The sequence below is a fragment of the Vulpes lagopus genome, chromosome 1 (assembly GCF_018345385.1).
Source record: "Vulpes lagopus strain Blue_001 chromosome 1, ASM1834538v1, whole genome shotgun sequence".
Lineage (NCBI taxonomy): Eukaryota > Metazoa > Chordata > Mammalia > Carnivora > Canidae > Vulpes > Vulpes lagopus.
Window position 1 is genome coordinate 48763166 of NC_054824.1, and position 22073 is coordinate 48785238.

Sequence of the window (22073 nt, forward strand, 5' to 3'; positions counted from 1 at the left end):
AAATTGGTTCTGCCCACGAACTCAAAAGTCTGATCATAAAAGATAATCAGGAGTTACATTCAATGTGAATTCCACACTTTAGACAAAATTTTCACCACAGTGATTAATACTTTTACTTACTAATCAAGTTTAATGAGCTAACAAAGATTTCCTGGAAACTATTAAAGTTTCTCACATTAATGTGAAACTGATCTACTTACTATGTGAACTATAAAATAAATCATACAGGATCATTAAATAGGTAAATTAATGACAAAATGGCACAAAACACCACCAATGAAGCTATAAACTCTATAGATTTCAATGTCTTCTTCCCCTCACTTATATTTAAATAAAATAATCTCATCTTTTGTTAAAATATGTTAGGTAATATCTAGAAGGCTAGAAATCAAAATGTCTACAGTACTTGTTTAACTGGAGAATTTTTTAAAATCTTTTTCTAGTATTTCTACAATCAGCACATATAATAAAATTAACAAAATTTCAATTTCTAACCAACAAGATAGTATGACAACAAGTATTGAGGATCTCACTATTTTGTTTGGGAATAATGGATTTGGTTTAAATTAATTCCTTATAAAAATGTAAGTTTAACATTTATCTTTCATAAAGGTAGATGGAAATTTTGTATCGAAAAGGAACATAATCTGTTAGTAAATTGTATTTAACTTTTTTCCCTCCAGATTTTTCTCTCTAGAAATCCAATGTTTAGGCTACATTATTTTTCAAACCTAACAGGAAAAGATATTAATTATAACTAAGGTAGGTCATATTCAGTTCACAGCTTTAATGACTATCAGGAAAATATATTTTACAGAGCTTTGATGTCAAACACCATTACTATTTTAAAGCAAAAAGCATTTAGCTAAAACATACTTGAAATTTTGTATTTTTCTTTAAATACATATATGCTTAAGACAAACTGCAAAGCACATATACTCATTTGTATTTTTAAGTGTACTTAAATTATTAAAAATATAATTAGGCAAATTAAAAATCGAAACTTAAAATATTAGCTTATTCAACTATACCTGACCTTCCTCTTTTCCTGTTTGGGATATAAAAATAGAAAGCAAGACTCTCAACTTTTCCAATGACCAAGGTAATTTCTCAATGTTTAATATATTTATTCACATGGAAACTAATAATGTCCCCAAAGTAATTTTTACTAGAGCTTGAGTTTTATTAGAGGTAGGCTTTCTTTTAGAATTCATCTACAAATAAAGGCCTGTTCCTTGAACTATTCACTCTCAATCCTGCAGTGCATTAAGTTTAAGAAGCTATGTGCCATACACTGCCAGCTCCCTTCTGGTAGTTAAGAACTGGGCTTGGTACTGAATGCAAAGGAAGTGGACTATAATCTGCTTCGTAAAACTTTTCTAAGGTTTTATGAATAGATTCAAATATTAAATACAGGCAGATCTTTCACTTTACTCAAGTTGAACTTCTAAGTCCTTTCTTACTGCTTTAACTAGCTAAATCAGTTTTCTAAAAATATTTGCCAAGATCAAGTCAAAGGAAATACAGAATTAAAGGAATAGTACTGCTTTTGTAAAGCAATTTCTAGAAATACTGAAAAAAGCAGGGCTTCACAGAAGAAATTGTCATTTTATAATAGTTGGTTGCATTATATTATTTTGAGCCTTTTTTATAATGAGCATCTGATATATTTTAAAATCACCACTAATCTCTAAAAAGCACTTTAGTTCTTGAGTAACTATCAAATTTGGCTTTATACAAAATTACTTTTTAAATGAAAATATGAATATAGTAAATGGATCTTTCTCTATGAAATGGATTTCGTTTCTGTACAGGGTGAGATAAGCTAGGAGAAAACACTCTGTAAAATGAGTAATCCAGAGAACTGATCACAACAACCCAGTTCCCTGACTCACCAAGAGCACTTTTTTGGCTATAGAAAAGCCAGTAATAAGGGAAGATGAAATTTGCAGGAGGTAAGGGAGAGGAATAGGGAGAGGGATATAGAGAATAATCCAAGGCAAATGTTTATTTGTTGTTCTTATAATATCTCCCTGAATGTCAGCTGGCACAAACTAGTCAGAGGTGCATCAGATGGAGAATAATTATTCTAGCCATTATCCTTATGTTCTATTTAAAGAAGGGATCCCAAGTTTAAAAGAAAGCTCAAAGGGGCAACTGTGAAAGTGGAATGAATTAACTTCATAAATTATTGTAACTATCTATCTGACCAGTACACTTGGTTAGAATAGAATTCCGAACTGCATTATTTCACACAAACTCAAATTTCAAAGCCTGCTTATTATTACCCATCCTAAAGCTGCAGTTCAGAATTTGGTCTGAAGTTTGCACTCCCAGAAGTTCTGCTTAACAGAAGCCCCTTCTACCCAACTTATGGCTCAAACCACACCCCAAAATAACTTTTTGAAAAGCAACAGTTTTTCTCAAGAATTTTATATTCAAATACAGAGAGAGCAGAAGGGATAAACACAGCAAAGCAGTACAATATTTATTTACCATCTCCAGCAGCAAAGCTTTGGAACCAGGAAACAACCCTTTTGTACAAAGCAATCATCTTCCCAACCCACAACTGGTTACTGTTTACAAATACTAGGTACACAGAACATCTGCTTTATGTGGCAAACTTAAAAACATACATATATACCCCATTCTGTAAAGTACTTAACTCAGTTAAGAAGGCAAGTACCACCAAACCTGTTAAGTAAGATTCTTCCTCCTGTAATGTCTTTTGGGTCAATTGCCATATCTATAATTATAAAAATCCCCTCCTAGAAAGAATGACTTTGATTCTATTTCAGTACAGGACCACACACAAAAACAAAACAAAACACCCCCCCAAAACCTAAAACAAAATAAAAACAAAAAACCCAAATGTAAACAAAACAAAAACATATTTGGAACTTGAGAATTTTTAGATATCTCTGAAGTTGCAAGGGGAAGATTATAACTTTAACCCTGAGTGCCACTGCTATACCTCTGGCACAGGAAGAAAAAGATGAATTAGGAAGAGAAAAGAGAAACGGTGAATGAAAGTGGCAACAAAAGCAAGAAAGGAAACTCAAATCACAGAAAAAACAAACAGGATGTTGACAAAATGTGTTTTGGGTGCTGCTGGAGATACCACTGGCACAAGGTTTAGAGGTTGTTATTCAATACACCACTTCCAAATTCCAATGAAGCAACATTTTTATAAATAACTTCATTTTCCCCAAGTCTACCCTCAAATTATCTGTAAACCAAGGTACAGGGAAATCAGCCACATTTAGCTACACTGAGGACACAATGCCAATAGGAGGTCCTGAAATATGCAACTGTATCCCCATAATGGTCTGTCACACTCCACTTTAATGTCATCATCTTGTTCATCTTCAAAGTTGTTCTCTACCAGTGTCTGTTCTTTTTCACTGCTTAAGCTGTGCCTGGGACTAGAGGTGCACTAACTGAAAGCCCTCCTTTGGCTCAGTTCAGGAAAGAAAAAGAATTGCTCTAGATGTCCACAGGGGACTATGGTACAAAGCAAACTCTAGACAGACTACGTCTATAACCTCACAAATAATGGCCACACAAACTTGGTACACTTCAAATAGGTGGGAACCAATACATTTCCAGGAGTAATTTATCCTTTCTTCAGCTTAATCTCCACCAACTGTCCCGCATAAAGGCTGTTCCAGAAAGTTCTGAAACCAGACACAATGTTCCACATGCCTTTGTATACACTGATTCCTCTCAATGCCTGGCTTTTGATTCTCCACTGGTCCAACTATCTCTTCTCTAATCATGATGCAAACCCCAGCTCAAATTATTTGCTAAGTAAGAAAAGCTTCCTTGATCCCTCTAGATGGCCCTCTCTTCCATTCCAACTTCATCGCAGGCATTCCTCCAAACAGGACAATTACATCATTTTGGTTATTTCTTTTTCTTAAGAGAATATACCATCTCTTATTAATAACTCTCAGTTCCCCCAGACCTTCCTCAGTGCCTGCCTGCATACAGTTATTAAAAACTATGATAGAAGATTGTTGCCAACATAGACACAAAGTGACAAAACAGCATCCATCAAAAATCATATACATACCTACATATCCTAGCTCTTCATTCTACATTCTTTTATTTTTTCTTATTATTTATCATGAGCATTTCTTAGCCTGCACTTAAGAGACTATTTTACTTTAAATATGCCTTTCAATGATCTAGTGTATTGATGAGCTTGTAATACAGCTTAATGGTTAAGCCTTAAAAAACTGTAAACAAGGGGAACATGATCTGATGACATGAACTATTACATGCTATTAAATGTACATCATAAAATGTATCAGTATTTATATCCAATACCATCCAACAGTTATATCTAGGTAGAAACAGCACACCTTTGAAAGAAAAGAAATCTATACTGGGCTTTTGAATTTTCAAAGTACTTCCAGGCATTACCTCATTTGAGAGTAGGAAAACTGAGGCTCAGGAAACAAGTGACTTGCTAATACTCAGATGAAAGTCTTAGAATTTACATACCTGTGCTTTGCACCATTCCACCTTCCTTCCTAGCCAATATCCTAAAGATGCCAGCCAAAAAAAAAAAAAAAAAAAAAAAACCACCACCCCACATACACACCAAACTTTAGTATCTGAAACAAAACAGTTGTAACACAAAAGGCAGAAAAAAAAAAAAAAAAAAGCAAAAAAAAGACCCTTGACTAAAATGGTAAGTGCTGAAAACAAATGGATTATGTGAAACAAGCCAATGACCATTCATCATGAACAATTTTAGTGCCACAGTGAAATCTCAATGGAAAAACTAAGAGGTTAGGGTTTCTGATCGGACAAGTGAAATGACCAGGAATTAGTTAATATAAGACATCAAGTACTAAGGGATGAGAGTACAGCCATAAACACAAAATTAAGGGAAGAAAAAGATTAGTATATGTCAAATTAGCTTTTCAGAGAAGTTATAACTTGAGCCTTGAAAAACACAAAGAGGCAGCCTAGTACAATGCTGAATTGAGACTTTGGAGGAATAGTCAATATTCAAAGCTACATTCCATCACTTGAGCAATGTGCTTAATGATGTTTCATTTTCTCATATGCAAAATAAGGGTGAATTTCTTCAAGAACGCCTTGTAATTTCTAACAGTGTACTAAATGTGAGCTCTATAAATGAAAATTTTCTCCTATACTTGCTTCCCATGCAGGAAAACAACTTTTAGACCTAAGGCTATCAAGGTGCTTTCAAGATCTCAAAAAATATTTTTGCTGAAAGTAAACAGGAGTTGTTATAAGCCATTAGACAAAGGCTATAACATGCATGCAACTGTTGCTAAGAATCTAAATAAGGCTAATTAAACACTGACTATACTCAGACCAAGGCAAAAAAGGAAGCACTGCACACCTAAGAGCAGAAATGTTTAATACAATTAAGTATGTTCAAAAAAATGGAACTGAAATTTGTGACTTGGAAAATGCTTCCCCCTAATCACTCATATCATTGTTGCCCCAGTAATTAACGTGGTATAGGTAAAGGGACCACAAACATGATAGTTATTACAGGACATTAGTGTTAAACGCACACTAAATAGTGTGAAACACAGCTATCACAGATAAAAGTAGGAATTATCAAGAGGTCTAATTGTAGCCCTTAAAACTGAGTGATGAGATACAGCTACTCCTATGGGCAAGGACAGAAAAGAGAAGGCATATGATAGGTAGCCGATGGGGGGGGAGGGGAAGCATATGAAAATAGGTCTTATAAAGAGACTTCTTAACAGAACTCACAATAACATATGAAGCATTTAAGATCAAAGCAGAGTTTAAAATAAGACTAAATACAAAGCATTACTTTCACTTCTACCAAGGAATATACTTAGGAGTATTAGAAAACTCAATACAACTTGAAAGATCTCCAAAGTCCTATGACAAAGTACAGACAACCTGAGAATTCTTACTGAATTCTTGACAAGGCATCAGAAAATCCAAGAGATCATGTGAAATAGACATCTCAATAAAACAGGTAAAGCCCTTAAGACCTACAGAAAACTGGGTAATTTTAAGATAGAGTATATGTCAGAGCTTTTTATAACTTCATGGTATGGTAATGGGCTTACAATTTTTATGAGAAGATGCAATTAACCATAAACTATATGTAATAATATATTTGTGTGAAAACTATGCAAAATGAGAAAATAATACTGCCATTAAATAAGGCATTAAAAATTGATTGAATTTCAAAAGTCAGTAAATAATAGTTCCAGAGACTGGACTGGCTACTTTTTTAAAAACGGACAAAGGAGAAAACTAGAAAAATCTCTTACAATAATGCTGAAGGCATTGTATTTAAGTACACAAACACAAAGCCACATCAAAATCCTGGCTAGTATTTACTGGTTGAATAAAAAATATAATCTACATCAGAGATTAAAGGGAAGATCAGACATCCTAGAAAGAGGTGTTACATAAAAAGGAAGAAAAGATCAATATAAAGAATGAAATTAATATGATAACATCAAAAGGACATAGTTGGACTGATCACTTCCAGATATACCCCACTGGAAGCCAACATAATTTCCAGTAATAAGGTATCTCAATGGTACCAAACACTAATATAAAAAGTTTTCATTACTATAAAGGCAAACAAAAGAAAAGACAAAGTAGTACAAAAATATTATCCCAGTAATCAATAGGAGAAAAAAAGATTTAATAAAACAATATTCTCATCATTCATCCAGGAAGGGAAATTCCATAAAAGAATATTTTGATGGCTTACAAAACTTGTTACTTCTGAAAAATAACTAAAAGATTTGCATTCAATAGTGATCATCATCAGTCAAATAGTAACTTCCACCTGTATATTTTCTTAAGCAGAAGACAGAAGAATTGATTGGTTTCTATATCCACAAATGACAACTATATAGAATGAACCTGGTCAACTGGATGACATGCATAAGATGCACACAGATATCACAACCAATTATTGGACTAGCCACTAACATTAAGAATGGTAAATTTCAAAAGACAAAGAAACTTAAAACAGTGCAAGTCTGGGGCAAAATATGCCTCATGTTAAAAACAAAACTTTTTAGTTATTGCAATCTTTAAACTATTTCTACAAAGATCTAGTCCATAAAATCTAACCTTCATCAGAATCCCAGTAAATTATATCCTCAAGAATAGTGAATGTGGCATTTAACTCTGTTCATCCATGTCATTTAACTCTGTATCCAATTTTATCGCTAGAAGGGATTCTGGAATGTGTCTATTCCAACCTCCTCATTTTTAGTACCTGAGAGGTTATCCTGATGTATTGGGTCCTTAAGGACATTATCAATCAGGTCACTTAGGTATCATTCAGTAAATTATTAGCATAGTACTAATGTAATATACTAAATAGTATCCAAGTATCCTGAACAGTTTATGTTCCCCTCAAAATATCATTTTGAGGGCTAAGTAAATAAATGGAATTCTAAAGAAGCTGCCACGCAGTTAAAAAAATTTTAAATGCAATTACACAGCGATAAGGAAGCTGTTACACTGTCTAAAAAAAATAAAGTGTCAGCAAATTTACTTTTCTTAATGTCCTTGTTTCTTCTCACCAAGTAAACACATCCACTTATCAATAGAAGTTGTGTTATCATGGCTTAGAACAAGGTTAGATAGGAGACAAATGACTCAATCAGAAAACCTAGAATGTGCAGACAGAAAACAAAGCTGCCTTAATGCCCAGGAAACTGAGCCAATCACTAGTAACTAAAAAGAACTACTGTGAAGTTATTTAAATAAAGGGGGAAGGGCATACTCTACAACCTTCTGAAATGGATTAACAGTGCTATAAAGAAAACAAATTAACATTCAGAAGGAGAGTACATTTAGATAGTGCAATTGTACAGATGAATAAACTACAAGATTTTAAAAACTCACTGTACAGAACTCACATAAATATCACCAGCAACATATGCAAGACATCAAAATGTTAAGTTTTAAACAATAGGGTGAAATTTAAAAAGGCACTTCATATAACAATGGAAACAGTTTCTCTGTACACAGTAAATGCAAGAAATCATATTATCTTCATATACATTTTACGTCTAGTCAAGAAATAACATTTTGAAGAAAAAGGATTAGACGCATCCCCATTGAGAATACCAAATCATTAAATTTGCAACTATACCAAAACTTCCTAGGAAAATCTAGAGAGATTTAAACATCCAAGGTTCACCCATGGAGAATTCTATGGCAGGTACAATATGAAAACTTATTATCTAATTGTGAGCTCCATATGCTACTGGGGTTGCAGTAGATCAACCCCCTAGATCAAATCCCTATTTTTTTTAGTTTTATAACACTATCATCATTCAAGTATGCCAGAGAAAGATTTTAAAATCAACAAACAGGTTAAGGATACTGCTTCCTCTGCGATCAAGACACTGGCTACAGCTAAAAGCTGTTCCCATTCTACTACATTCTGACAGTCCCCACTCAACTGTCAGGTTCCTTTCAGAAGTTACCTACTACTCGATCAACAATTTGATAATTCAGTATCGTTCCACTTTTAGAAAATTCTCAGGAGATGCTTGAGCTTATCAATTAGAGTGGTAAAGCAATATTTATTACTGAGCAACATAAATAACACAAGATGAAGGGAATAGCAAACATTGTTTTATAAATATTTTAGAGGAGTTACACAATGTAAATATAAAAAACACTAGTGAACTGTACACTTTAAAATAGTTAAGGTGGTGAACTTTATGTTTTCATTTTCCTGACAACTAAAAATAAAAAGTTTAAAAGGAAAAAAAAAAAAAAAAAAGTTTAACAGGAGGAGCTGTTAAGTGGAAGTGCCAAAGCAGTTTCAGAGAATTACATCTTCAAGCATCATTTATTTTGGTTTGAATTTTGGAAAATAAGAGTACCTCAAAAATCTCACATTTGTAACCCAGTATCTAATTCAGGAAGGAAAGGGAAGAAATGGAAAAGTGGGAGCAGTCTAAAGTAGCCTTAGCTAACTAGGAACGACTTTGTGCAGCCATATAGGAGAATTTCAAGGTCCCTCTCCAATTAAGTTCACCTGTGACTAGTCCTTTCCTAAAAGTAACTACAGTGCCACATCAAGGGCACATGAGACTGCGTGACTGATGTGATATGTATTGTAAACTATAAAAATCCTTCTATAATATTTTTAGGCCCTTGTTTCTTTTCAGGTAGTTCATTAATGCTCTTCTAGAGTTCAATTTGAAAGAGTTTCTACAGCACTGGCATGGACCTAAAAAAAGGAGAAGTATAATACTGTGGAAATATACAAAAATAAAAGGTAAGTATTAACTCTAGGTATAACTTGACCAAATTGGCAAGATGATTTCCTCTATCAGGACTGTTGTTTATGCTTTAATCTACACATAGGACCACTGCAGTACTCTGAAATTATCTGACAAAATAAAATAGCTTCTTCTAAGTAGGGGTCTTTGCGTCTTCAATTTCTAGCACAAACAGGAAGAAAAGTAGTAAAAAGGGTGCTAAATATAGTTACAATGGAGGGAGAAGAGTTTCAGCTATCAAAAAGTAGGGGACTAGGGAAAACATCAATTACCACTGTACAAGAACTATGGCAAGAGATAGAAACCACATGAATTCTAAAACAGTGTGTTATATTCCACTAACGGTAGACCAAAATATTTTGATCAAGCAGATGAAAAAAACGCAGATGTTTGACAAACCAAGTTACAAAATTTTAAGTCTGTTGATAAAAAAAAATTTTTTTGGCTGCCAAGCAAATACTACATGATGTATTCAGACCTCTCAAACTTGACACTTTCTCCATTTCTGAAGTCACACTACAAAAACGAGGATCTAAGGGCTGGTATACTGTACAGCCACTGCCTTGAGATTAAAAAGATACTGTGGGATATACAATTGAGGTATCTGCTGCCAGTTCCAGAATTGTGAAGAACTATTAATGGAACCAACTGGGAGCAAAAAGGTAAGTCGTCTCTCGTGATAGAGTCTGACTAGATTAAGGGACCAATAAACCAAGAACATGTCATTGAAGTCTTGATTTCAGACTTTTTAAAGAAATTTCTAGTGGATATCATTTAAAGATATCCTGAAACAGAGCTGTGTGAGATGTTCTCTTTATGACATTCACAGTTTAACACTTAAAGATTCTCAGTATCATCTAGTTTGATGGCACTCCTCTTTATTTTATGAGGACCAGATTGTCAGGCATGTTTGGAATTCTCTTGTAAGAGTTCAGATTTGCATGCCTGGATGGTATAACATCCTTTATATCCAGGGCATTAATGTACATATCTTTTTTGTGTTTAGAGTGATGCATTATCAAGCTCAAAAAAGTTAACTGTTTAGAAGGTAGGTTTGTTTAAGGTCATCTTGATAAAAGGCCCAGAATATCCTGAAAGAACACCATGACTGGGTCTCACAGCTTCTTATTATGAGAGCTTGATAAGAAAAAGACTTAGATGTGATGATAACAAAGAATTCTCTCACATGTAGCTCTGAGTGGTAATGACAAGGTATTCATCAGTCTTGATAAAGATAGTTATCGTGAAAATTTCTAGAGATGTTATAGGTAGGAAAGTCTTTTTCCAGCTGGTATCTCCACAGTAGACCTATAACATCTAGCCATCCCACTGGAAGCAAACTGGTTTTAGCAAAATTTGATTTGTATTCCAGTTCTTGGCACACAGCTTCATGGTTGATTCTGAAGTCTCAGAGAGCTTGATAGTATGGACTCTTGCTGAGTTGATCATCCTGACATAAACAGAGTACAACAGATTTGTCATTTTGTGAAGATCTGACAAGCTGAAGCCTGAACAAGGAAGCACTGATGACCTAAAAACGAAGGATCTGCCTCTGGTATTAGTAAACAAAGATCTAATAGTAGGTTATTTCCAGACCCCAAATCTACTAGTCCTCAGTTTACCAGTAAGATTTTCCTGAGGAATAAATCTTTATATTTTTCTTTAATCACAAGAGGATTCAGATTCCTGAGTACCATCCTCTGAACTTATTTCGGACCAGAAATAATGGGTAAACCTTTGTCCAAACCTACTTAGATGAAAGTCTCTATTGCTCACATGGCCAATAAAACATGAGTCTCTTTATTATAACTTCTTTGAAAAGTCTAGAATTTAAATGTTAGTTGTGATAATTCCAGACATGCATCAGTTTCTGAGGTGACCTCCTACCTGCAGATCCTGTTTTGAGTGGAAGTAGCAAGTAAAATAGTTAGGCTCTTGGAGGACTATACTGGTGAACGCAAACAGGTTATTAATTCTTGTACCCGTGGCGTTCTGGAGATTCTCCCTTTTTTCTGTATCTATAGGGATGATTTCGAGGTTTGTACCAATCTCCTTTGGAATATCCTCTATTGTGATAATGTGCTTTCTGATCATGACTGTAAAAGTATCGATGTTGGTTATAGTATTTGTTGTGGTCTCTATAGTCATTTTCTTTAATACTGTTTTCTTCTGCAACAACAGCATTCACATCTTGCCCAAAAAGGGAAGTACCATCAAAGGGCAAGTGTGAGATCTTTTCCTGGGTTTTCTTAGTGAGAGATGTAAGTCGGAGCCAGGCTTGTCTTCTGTAGTCTATTGCCATTGCCATAACTCTCACTACGGAATCCATTATATCCCTAGTAGTACAAAGCTGCCAAAGGCCTGCATCCATACCATCAGATATTATACATCTTGCTTTTCCACGATCAAACTCTGGGTCATGAACCAGATCCTCCATATCTTCCCAGAGTTTACGCTGATATTGAGTCATATAGGCCATGTAGCTAGCAGCTCGGGCTGCAATGGAAGCGGCATGGTAAAATCTACAACCCATGACCTCCATTTCTTTTGAGGTAGAATCTAGAGGAGATGTTGTGCTTCCTCTTTTGCTGTGCTCTAATGCTTCTACAATAGGGCCCTCAGCTGGTGGATTTGGTTGGAAAGGAGAGGTATCCTTGGCCACAGGATATACCCTGTGCCCCATGAAGGAGGAAGGATGGCAATCAGCAGGGTCTTTAAAAACCTCAGTAGTGGCAATTCTCAGAAGCGGATGCAACGGAGGAACCAAACGTTTCTTAGAGGTCACATAATCAGGTTTTCCTTCACAGGATTCTGCTTCAGACTGTAATGTTACTCTCTTTATAACACCTCTCTGTTCCATTCTTTTCAAAAGACCTGTGAAACTAGACTGACTGGGGTCAGTTGGCTGCCCTTTGTCATCAGCTGAGGGAGATTTGCAGTCAGCTTCTTCATCAACTGTGGATAAATTTTCATCCTTGGAGGTGGAGATGTCCCACGGCACTGAGGAGTTCTCACTTGGCCTAGAATGATGAAATCTAAAACAGCTCCTAGACTGCAGATCACGTATCACTCGGGACATCTCAGCCACTTGTGTCTGAAGATAAAGGATGGCATCCTGTCCATGCTGTGAAGCTGAAGAAGACTCTATAGGTAAATCCTCCTTGACCTCTGAAGAGGCCAAAGATTCTTGGGGGACCAGAACTGGAGATGAAGGCAAAGTCTGATAATTTTGTGATGGTTTAAGGGTCTCTGTCTCAGAGATCTTAATATCTGAATTATTTTGATCATTTTTCTGGTTCTCCAATGGGTTCTCAACAGAAGAAGGTTGAGAAACTATCCTCTGTGGACTGCTGGTGCAACTCCCAGAGGAGGAGCTGCTGTCTCCAATGGGAAGAGGAACACTGCAGCTAGAGCACATTTCTGGGCGATGATTCTCAGAGGATGGCACCTTAGACTCAGGCATTCTCTGGGTTATCCACATGAACAAGAAAACCAAGGAAGAAAAAAAAATGCTTTTAATATGTTAACTTTCAAGTGCAGAGATGCATGTCCAGTAAGTAGAACTCAATTTTTAAAATTATTATAATAACAACGAAAGATGCAATCCACTACAGATCAGCAAGGGGATCACAGAAGTCAAATCCATAAGCTTCACTACCCCAAAAACCCAATACCAACTATGGCCATTAATGTGGCACTCTGTTTATGAAAAAAAGAGTGAAAACAAGCCCAGCTCAAGGGGTGCCATCCTGGCCTGCTGCTTGGTCTCATGCTAGGATAAGAAGAGGTGGTGAGACTACCAGTGATTAACAATCTTTTTTAAAAAATCCCATTCAATTTATGTAAGTCAACAAGTAGAAGCTAAAAAATGGCACAGAGAACTTCGGGGAAAGTTCCACTGAGAACAGAAAATATTTCTAAAAGTCCCTATTACAGAGTCTTTTTTAAGCCCCTTTAAAAATGCTCTCCTATTCACTCTCCATGAATAACAAAACTTCCCAGTTGCATAGACCTACTTCATGGTTTGTAGTTTCCAAGGAGCTTACATATGTATTTGTTAACTCATTTTGTCCTCACAACAACCCTGTGAGGTAGGTATTTGATAAAGTTAAAAGCTGCTTAATTTATTCAAAGTCACAGAATTAATAAGGAGTGAAAGTTCAGACTAAAACCTAGGCATACTTATTCCAAGTCCAAGTCTCAATCCCCTGTGTCAAGAAGAAAGTTTTCTGGCCATCTTGAACAAGAGCCAAGAGTTATCTAACCCATCAAGAAAACAACCCAGTAATAGACATTTGAGCTAAGACAAATCAAAGACAAGACTGCTACAAAGGGCTCAGCTAGTTTGATTTTCAGAATAAGGGAAATATCAGTTTAAGGGTCAAAGCCACAACCAAGCCAGTTAAGAGGAAAAAAAAACTCTATGTGAGGGATAGACGAGGTTAAAAGGAGTGATGACTAAAGTACTATGCCACCTATAACCCTTTTCCACATTCCATTTTCTAAAGGATCTTCACATATCCTTTCTTCCAAGATAAACATTCTGTGGCCACATGGTTCTGGAAGAAAAGGATTCAGTTATACATGGCACCTGAGGAGAGACAGGAAAGGAGAAGGGCACAAGGAGCCAAAAAGCTTGCAGTTTTTATTCCATTTTTCTTCTATCAGATACCATCTTCAAGGTTTAGAATTTTCCTGTGTCATGTTATCCTTTCACATCCTCACTGAAAGTAAAGAAACAAAATTGGGAGTAGGAGATAGTCTGGGCCAAGGACTCACGGGACACCTTTTGTGGCTCATCCTACAGAAATGAGCCATCTTCTAAAGTACTACAGCTCCTAATACAGCCACCACTGACTTGACAACTCTCTTTAGGCAATGCCTTTTACATGACAGAGGTGAAAGAAATGCAAATCAAATATAATGTACTTACATCACTACGAGATGTGCTAGGCTCTTCATCATCACTGCTGACCAGATCAATGTATTCAAGAACAGGTCTTAATGGTCCTTCCTATGAAACAATTGAACAAATTAACAAGTCATGTACAGTTATTCAAACTAAGCTAGTCATTTAAAACAATCTTTTTTTTTTTTTTTTGGTTTGGACTGGCACCAATTCCTCTAAAGAGGAAGCCTCTGGGGTGACAGAAAATAATCAGAACAAACATAGGGAAAAATATTCAGAGTACATAAATAAGAATGATAAAGTCTAAAAGAAAGAGTTTAAACCTTAGTAGAGGGCACCTAGATGGCTCGTCAGTTAAGCATCTGCCTTTGACTCAGGTCTTGATCCCAGAGTCCTCGGATCAAGTCCTGCATTGGGCTCCCTGCTCAGCGGGGAGTCTGCCTTGCACTCTGCTCTTCTTCCCTGCTTATGCTCTCTCCCTCAAATAAATAAAATCTTAAAAAAATAAAAAAAAACAAAACCTCTGTAGAGTTATTAGGACAATATTGATTCTTTGAGGAAATGAGTATTAATAAAGGAAGAGTGCTACAGGAATTTTAGGTGGGATGAGTATTAATTATCTGATAACCAACCTCAAAAATATGCAGTTCTTTGACTAACAGCTCAGCTTTATGTCCCACACCTATAGTCAAATATCAAATCTGATTCTTCATCCTGTTTCCAACCATACTGACTGCATCACAGACCAGGCCTTGAACGTTAGGCCTAAATGCCTAGATTTTATTTGATAGGCAAAAGGGAATCAATAAACACAAAGATAGGAAAAACATGAGAGCTGTGCTTTAAATAGACTAATCATACAGACAAGTATGGAAAGTGGGGAAGGCAGGATAATTAATCAGTCCAATAATGCAAAACTAAAATAAAGGTAAAGAGAATATTGTGGTACACCTACAAGAGAATACATGGGTATAATGAAAAAAAAAAAAAAAAGATTGGCTATAAAAAAAAAGTCCCCCCCAAACAAAACAAAACCCCAATAATAACAAGGAATCAAAAAAATCCTTAAAGTTTCAAGCTTGAGCAACTAGAAGGATACTAATGCCATTAGTATAAATCTGGAATACAGAAACAGGAAGCTAACATTCTTTTAGACATAACAGGTTGATGTACCAGTGGTACACAAAGGTAACTGGTAGACAGCTGGAGATGTAGGGCTATAATCTGGATATATGAACACAGTTAAGACATACAGATTTGGGAGTTGCTCCCCTAAAAGACAGACTGAAACTGTGATAGAGCCAACAAAGAAAGCAAAGAGGAGATTTAAGGAGGTTCTCAAGGAAATGCTGGAATTTTAGGGCTCAGAAAGAACTGCTAAGTAGGTAATCAGGGGCTAGGGAAGAAGAGTCAGGAATGCATAAATTCAAAGAAGTTAGAGAAAATCTCAACAAAAAGCTGTCAATGCTAGGGGTACCTGGGTGGCTCAGTCGGTTAAGCATTTGCCTTCAGCTCAGATCATTATCCTGGGGTCCTGGGACTAAGCCCCAGGTTGGGCTCCCCGCTGGGTGGGGAGCTTGCTTCTCTCTCTCTCTCTCTCTCTCTCTCTGCCCCTTCTGCTCGTGTTCTCTCTTACTCTGCTCTCTCCCTCTTAAATAAATAAAATCTTAAAAAAAAAAAAAAAGGTTGTCAATGCTAAATGTGGTCCAAAATGCTGACAACCAAAAAAACTGTCACTGAATTTGACAAGATTTTTTAAATGCCTGAGAGCTACTTCAAGAAAGTAGTGAGCATAAAGAAGCCAGGCTCTAAAATATTAAGTAGAAAATGAAGCAGTAGGGGCACCTGGCTGCCTCAATTGGCAGAGCATGCAACTTTATCTTGGTGTTGTAAGTTCAGGCTCCACATTGTGCGTAGAGATTACCTAAAAATAAAATCTTGAAAAGAAAAAGGCAGTAAAGGCCATGAGTAAAGAGTATTATTTTTAAAAATCTAGTATGTTGAGTACAAGAATAAGAGACACTGGAGGCGAATTCAGCTGAGGGAAAGATTTCTTAGGGTGCAGAAAGCTGACTGCTGGCAAACCAGTGATATGATCAGTTGGAAAGACTAAAGTGGGGAGACTTAAAAAAAAGAAAAAGCTTGACAGAAGCTAAGATCTAGTTAAAGATATTCTTCCTGAGAAGAGGCATCCAGTCTCAAAGTAACTTGTTTCCTCTCCCTTAGGCTACAACTTCTGCCCAGGCAGTAAACTGCTATCCTTTCAAATAGGTTTTATCTAGCCACTAAGATAAAACCAGAGAGCAGAACCTGGGTGGAGATCATGTAATAATTAAGATTTTTGCTGGAGCTGTAAAAATGGAAGTTTAAAAAAGAGGAAAAGAGGGACAGAATATTCTCCAATTACAGTCCACAGAGATGAATCTTCTACCTTAAGACTAAAATCTACCACTGCTATGTCAGTATCAATCGTGCAACCCAAAAAAGAAGAAATAAAAATATGATAGCTTCTCCTGTTCATATAATCACCGTTTCAGCTCTTCAAGAAATGTACATTATTGTTATTACATGTCCATAGAAACAGCACACCAAGAAAGTCTCCAGGTAATCAGAAATATACAGAGGTAGGGGTGGACAGAGCTTCCATAAACAGGTAGGAAAAAAAGGGAGATGAAAGAGGGAACAAAAAAGAAAGAGGGTAACAGTACAAAACAAAAAGTAGAATGGAGGAAAAAAAAAAACCAACAAGACACTTCAAAACCAAAAAATCAGGAAAATGGTCACAGATGGGATTTAAAAATAGTTGCAGAAAAGAAAGGACAGGAGAAGGGAATGATGAGAGAAGATTATTAGAAATTTACTACTGAGGGCAGCCCCAGTGGCGCAGCAGTCTAGCCCGCCTGCAGCCCAGGGTGATCCTCGAGACCCGGGATCAAGTCTCACGTCCAGCTTCCTGCATGGAGCCTGCTTCTCCCTCTGCCTGTGTCTTTGCCTCTCTCTCTCTCTGAATGAATAAACAAATCTTAAGGAAGGAAGGAAGGAAGGAAGGAAGGAAGGAAGGAAGGAAAGAAAAGAAAGAAAAGAAAGAAATTTACTACTGAGGCGAGAACCATTAGATTAACATCTAACCGTTTCTGAACTGCCGAAGAACAGTAACTTCATATGATTCACACTAATCAAAGGAATAAAAAAAAATCCAAAAATGAGAAAAAGCAAATCCTTTAAAGTACTTATTCAATCACTCCACAAATAATTGTGAGGTTTTAAGTGAGAGTGGTAGAAGATGATACCTATTTGATACCACCAAAGAGGCAGAGGCTGAATTAAAAAAAAAAAAAAGATAAGTATCCCAAAGGAAAATATTTATAAGCAAACACTCTACACTTTAGCTAATTTTCACACTGGATATTGAAAAAAATTCCACCATAATGAACTTAAAGAATCAAAACATTTTAGTATTCCATTTATTTTACTACTAACCAGTAACATAGGTCATTGAGCCTACACAGGCATTGTGCTGAAGACTTCATATGCATTATTTCATTTAATCCTCAATTACTTTACAAGGTAAAATAGTGAATTATTATTTAACAAATGACAAAACTAAATAAAGTACACCTGGTTCTCTAAATATATAACTGCCTGTGTCGTCATTCTAATTCTGAGGTTACGTTCAAAGCATACATACTACTATTTTTTTTAAGACTTTATTTTTAAGTAATCCCTACATCCACTGTGGGGCTCAAATTCACAACCTCAAGATCAAGAGTTGCATGCTCTACTGACTGAACCAGCCAGGCACTCTTATACACTATTGGTTTTATTTTTTAAAGATTTTATTGATTTATTAGAGAGAGAGAGAGAAAGAGCAGGGAGAGCAGCAGAGGAAGAGACAGACGCAGACTCTCCACTAAGCAGGGAGTCCAACGCAGGGCTAAATGTCAGGACCCCAGGGTTCATGACCTGAGCCAAAGGCAGACACAACCCACTGAGCCACTCACGTGCCCCCTTACACACTATTTTTAAGTCAATGCCTTATTACCTACGTTTTTAAGATACTTTGTATTCCTTCAATAAGACTTCCTGCTATTGTCGCCAACTCTGAATAACTCATACCACTACCCAAAAAAAAAAAATCCCAAAATGCATATTATATAAATATCAAGAAACATAATTTTTTTTTAAAGATTTACTTTTTCATGAGAGACACAGAGAGAGGCAGAAAGAGAGAGGGCAGAAAGAGAGAGAGACAGGAGAAGCAGGTTCCACGCAAGGAACCTGATATGGGACAAGATTCTGGGACCCCGGGATCACACCCTGAGCCAAAGGCAGATGCTCAACCACTGAGCTACCCAGGCATCCCAAGAAACATGATTTCTTAAAATGTTTATAATGACTGCTTATGTTCTTAACAGGTATAAATCAATGTAGTCCTCCAATCAAAGGTATTTTATTTGAATTTGCTCCATCCACCAATCAGTAAATCATCATTCACATCCCTTTTGTACATAACAAAATCAAAGGATTCTACTCCCCAAGGCCACACAATTAGAGCCAGGAGCACTGATAAAAGCAAAATAGTGTAGGAACACAGCTGAGGGACGCCTGGGTGGCTCAGCGGTTTAGCACCTGCCTTCAGACCAGGGCGTGATCCTGGAGACAGGGGATCAAGTCCCACGTCAGGCTCTCTTCATGGAGCCTGCTTCTCCCTCTACCTGTGTCTTGGCCTCTCTCTCTGTATATCTCTTATGAATAAATAAAATCTTAAAAAAAAAAAAAAAAAGGAACACAGCTGAATTAATAGTCTAAGTTTAAAAAAAATTTTTTTAATGACACAAAAAGCTTTCATTCCGGTTATCAGAAAAATTATTCTCATACAAAGCCAGACACCAATTACCTACTTCTGTTGACCTTTGAAGAACATGAGGATTACAGGTGCTGACCTTCCCTCCCACCACACAGAACTGAAAATCTACATATAACTTTTGACTCCCCAAAAATGGAACTACTAAAAGCCTACTATTGACTAGAAGACTTACCAATAACATTAATAGTTAACACTATTTTGTACACTGGATGTAGTGCATACTGTATTCTTATAATAAAGCTAAACAAAATACTAAGGAAATCATAAGGAAAATATTTACAGTATCTGTATACAAGTGGACACAACAGTTCAAACTCGTGTTGCTCAAGGGTCAAGTTTAAGTAGAAAATAAAAAGTTATGGTCTAAAAGAAATGTAGCTTACTCCAGTCTAAAACGAATATGGATTTGAGCATAGATGCACAAATCTAATCTAAAACTTTAAATGATGCATGTGCTTTGGGGATACATTTCCATATAGAGAAGTTAGGGATATAGTTTATTTCTGCAGTCTTATCCAGCAAAAATTTCAAATAGTTCCCAAATGCCTACTTTAAGTCTAAATTTAGTGCATAATTCGAAATCTACACTATCTGGCCCATCCTTTCCCCTCCTACCTAAAAATTTTTATCCTCCAGAACTACATATAATCCTCTCTGCTTTCCCATTTTGATGCCTTTTTTTTTTTTTTTTTTTAGGATTTTTATATTTACTTGACAGAGAGAGTGAACACAAGTAGGGTGAGAGGAAGGCAGAAGGAAAGGGAGAAGCAGGCTGGATCCCAAGACCCTGGGATCATGACCTGTCCCAATGGCAGACACTTAACCAACTGAGCCACCGAGGCGCCCCTTGATGCCTTTTCTTTTTTCAAAATTCTTTCATTTCTTTTATTTTTTAAAAGATTTTATTTATTCATTAGAGACACACAGAGAGAGGCAGAGACATAGGCAAAGGGAGAAGCAGGCTACTTGCAAGGACCCTGATGCGGGACTCAATCCCAGGACCCCGGGATCACAATCTCAGTCAAAGGCAGATCGCTCAACCACTGAACCACCCAGGTATCCCTCATAATTCTCTTTTAAATACAAATACTGAAACTTACCTATGCAAAAAAGTCTGCCTTCTTTTAATAGCACCATGTACTTTTTATAAAACTACTTTCCACTAGAACTATTTACACAGTTCTCATCACCCATCTTATCTTCCACACTGAAATACAGATACTTACAGGTAGAACATATTTCCAGTTAATCTTTGTAGTTCCAGAGTATTTACTTAATGACTTTGCATATCACGAACTCCAACATAATTTGTATTTATTTACTCATCTAATTATAGGCCAAAGTCATGCAGCCAAAAGATAACCTGATATTTTTGCCCATGACCCCTTTCTACTACAGTTAAAGTATTATCACTTGACCTATGTGCTTTGGAAGTTACTTAGAAAATTACACCTTGATCTTCTTCACTATTTCTACACATTCAATGATTTCACATTATACCAAAATCTTGGCTGAAGTCTCTGTCTCATGTGCTATTACCGAAACTACAGTAGGTTATGTCAGCAGTTTTTATATCTTTATATCTAAAGTAGCATTGCGAAAATGTCATCAGTTCTTAGCTAAACTAGTTTTCTGGAAGTAAATTAAAATATCTGCAAAGACAGACAGAAAGATGGTGGCCAAATAAGGCATCATGGTACTCTCACTCTTTGAAAGCTTGTGTTAACACTACTTTAACAAAAGACCTACATTAGTACTTATTTTCACTAACTGGAGAAAACCTGAAGAGAATTTTTGCTTATTAAAAAAAAGATAAAAAGCCAAGCTACTGTACAGTGTTTCTTTTGCTGCAAGCCATTATAGAAGCAGCATGGACCCAAAGTAGCAACAACAGCACTGCCAAGATCTTTCCCTGGGAATTTAAACTCATCATCTCACTGCCATAGCTTTGAATTGTCTGAAAGCATCTGTACCTTACTTTATTTTATTCATCTATTATCAAGATGTGTCCTAAGGTATCAAAAAAGACCCCTTCTAAAAAAAAAAAAAAAAAAAAAAAAAAAAAAAAAAGCCCCCCTTCTAATACACTACTATTAATATTTTTTTGTTTTGGAAATGCTAAAAAATTAATTGCTTTAATATAAATTAATCTGAATTTTATAATATAAATTATAAAAGCAATATAAATTAATTGCTTTTCACTTTCTGCCATCTTAGCTTATGAAAGTTTTGATAGGTTTCAAAGGCTTTTCCTTTCCAATAGTGGGGTGGGGGGAGGGCAGGTGAAGTCACACTTCTATTTCTAAACTAAACAAAAAATGAGAGCAAAATCTTTAAAGTTTTTATGGCAATACTGTCATTTGAGATCATACAGGCACTGACTGCAAAATCAAACAGTACACTTATAAATAGTCCAGTTCTCTGTATGTACATTTCAACAACAAAAAAAAAAAATTTTTTTTTTAAGATTTTATTTATTCATAGAGACAGGGAGAGAGGGGCAGAGACACAGGCAGGAGAAGCCGGCTCCATACAGGAAGCCTGACGTGGGACTCGATCCCGGGTCTCCAGGATCACACCCCAGGCTGCAGGCCACACTAAACCGCTGCACCACCAGGGCTGCCCATCAACAAAATTTAAACGAAAGAACTAATTTTTGCACCTCCACATCCTTATCATTCCTTTCCTTCAGCATTCTGTTTGGTTCTAGACTCTTTAGTTTGCAAACCACAAAAAGACTGATATGCCACCATGTGGATTAAAGTTGAGAAAACTAATGAGAGTGAACTAAGAAATTCAAAGAGTAAATCAAGAAGTGACACCATAATGCCGTTTTTGTATCTGAAGAAATCTTAAGCAGAGAACAATTTGTTATTTTGACTGGTTAAGTATTGCCTGAAGGAATCAAATATAAGATTAGTTTACAAAGAGAAGTAGAAGGCTCTGTCTCGGAATTTATTTTAAAACAGAATAAAGGTATCATTTATTATCATTTAAG

General features: G+C 36.1%; 1 protein-coding gene across 1 annotated transcript in view; it reads right to left on the reverse strand.

Annotated features, from left to right (window-relative positions):
• LOC121486650 (E3 SUMO-protein ligase ZNF451) overlaps positions 1 to 22073 on the reverse strand; it is a 90185-nt gene that overhangs the window by 65215 nt on the left and 2897 nt on the right. The window contains exon 3 of the mRNA XM_041747711.1: positions 14233 to 14313. Within this exon, the coding sequence (XP_041603645.1) occupies positions 14233 to 14313 (81 nt within the window). The remainder of the gene's footprint in view (positions 1 to 14232; positions 14314 to 22073) is intronic.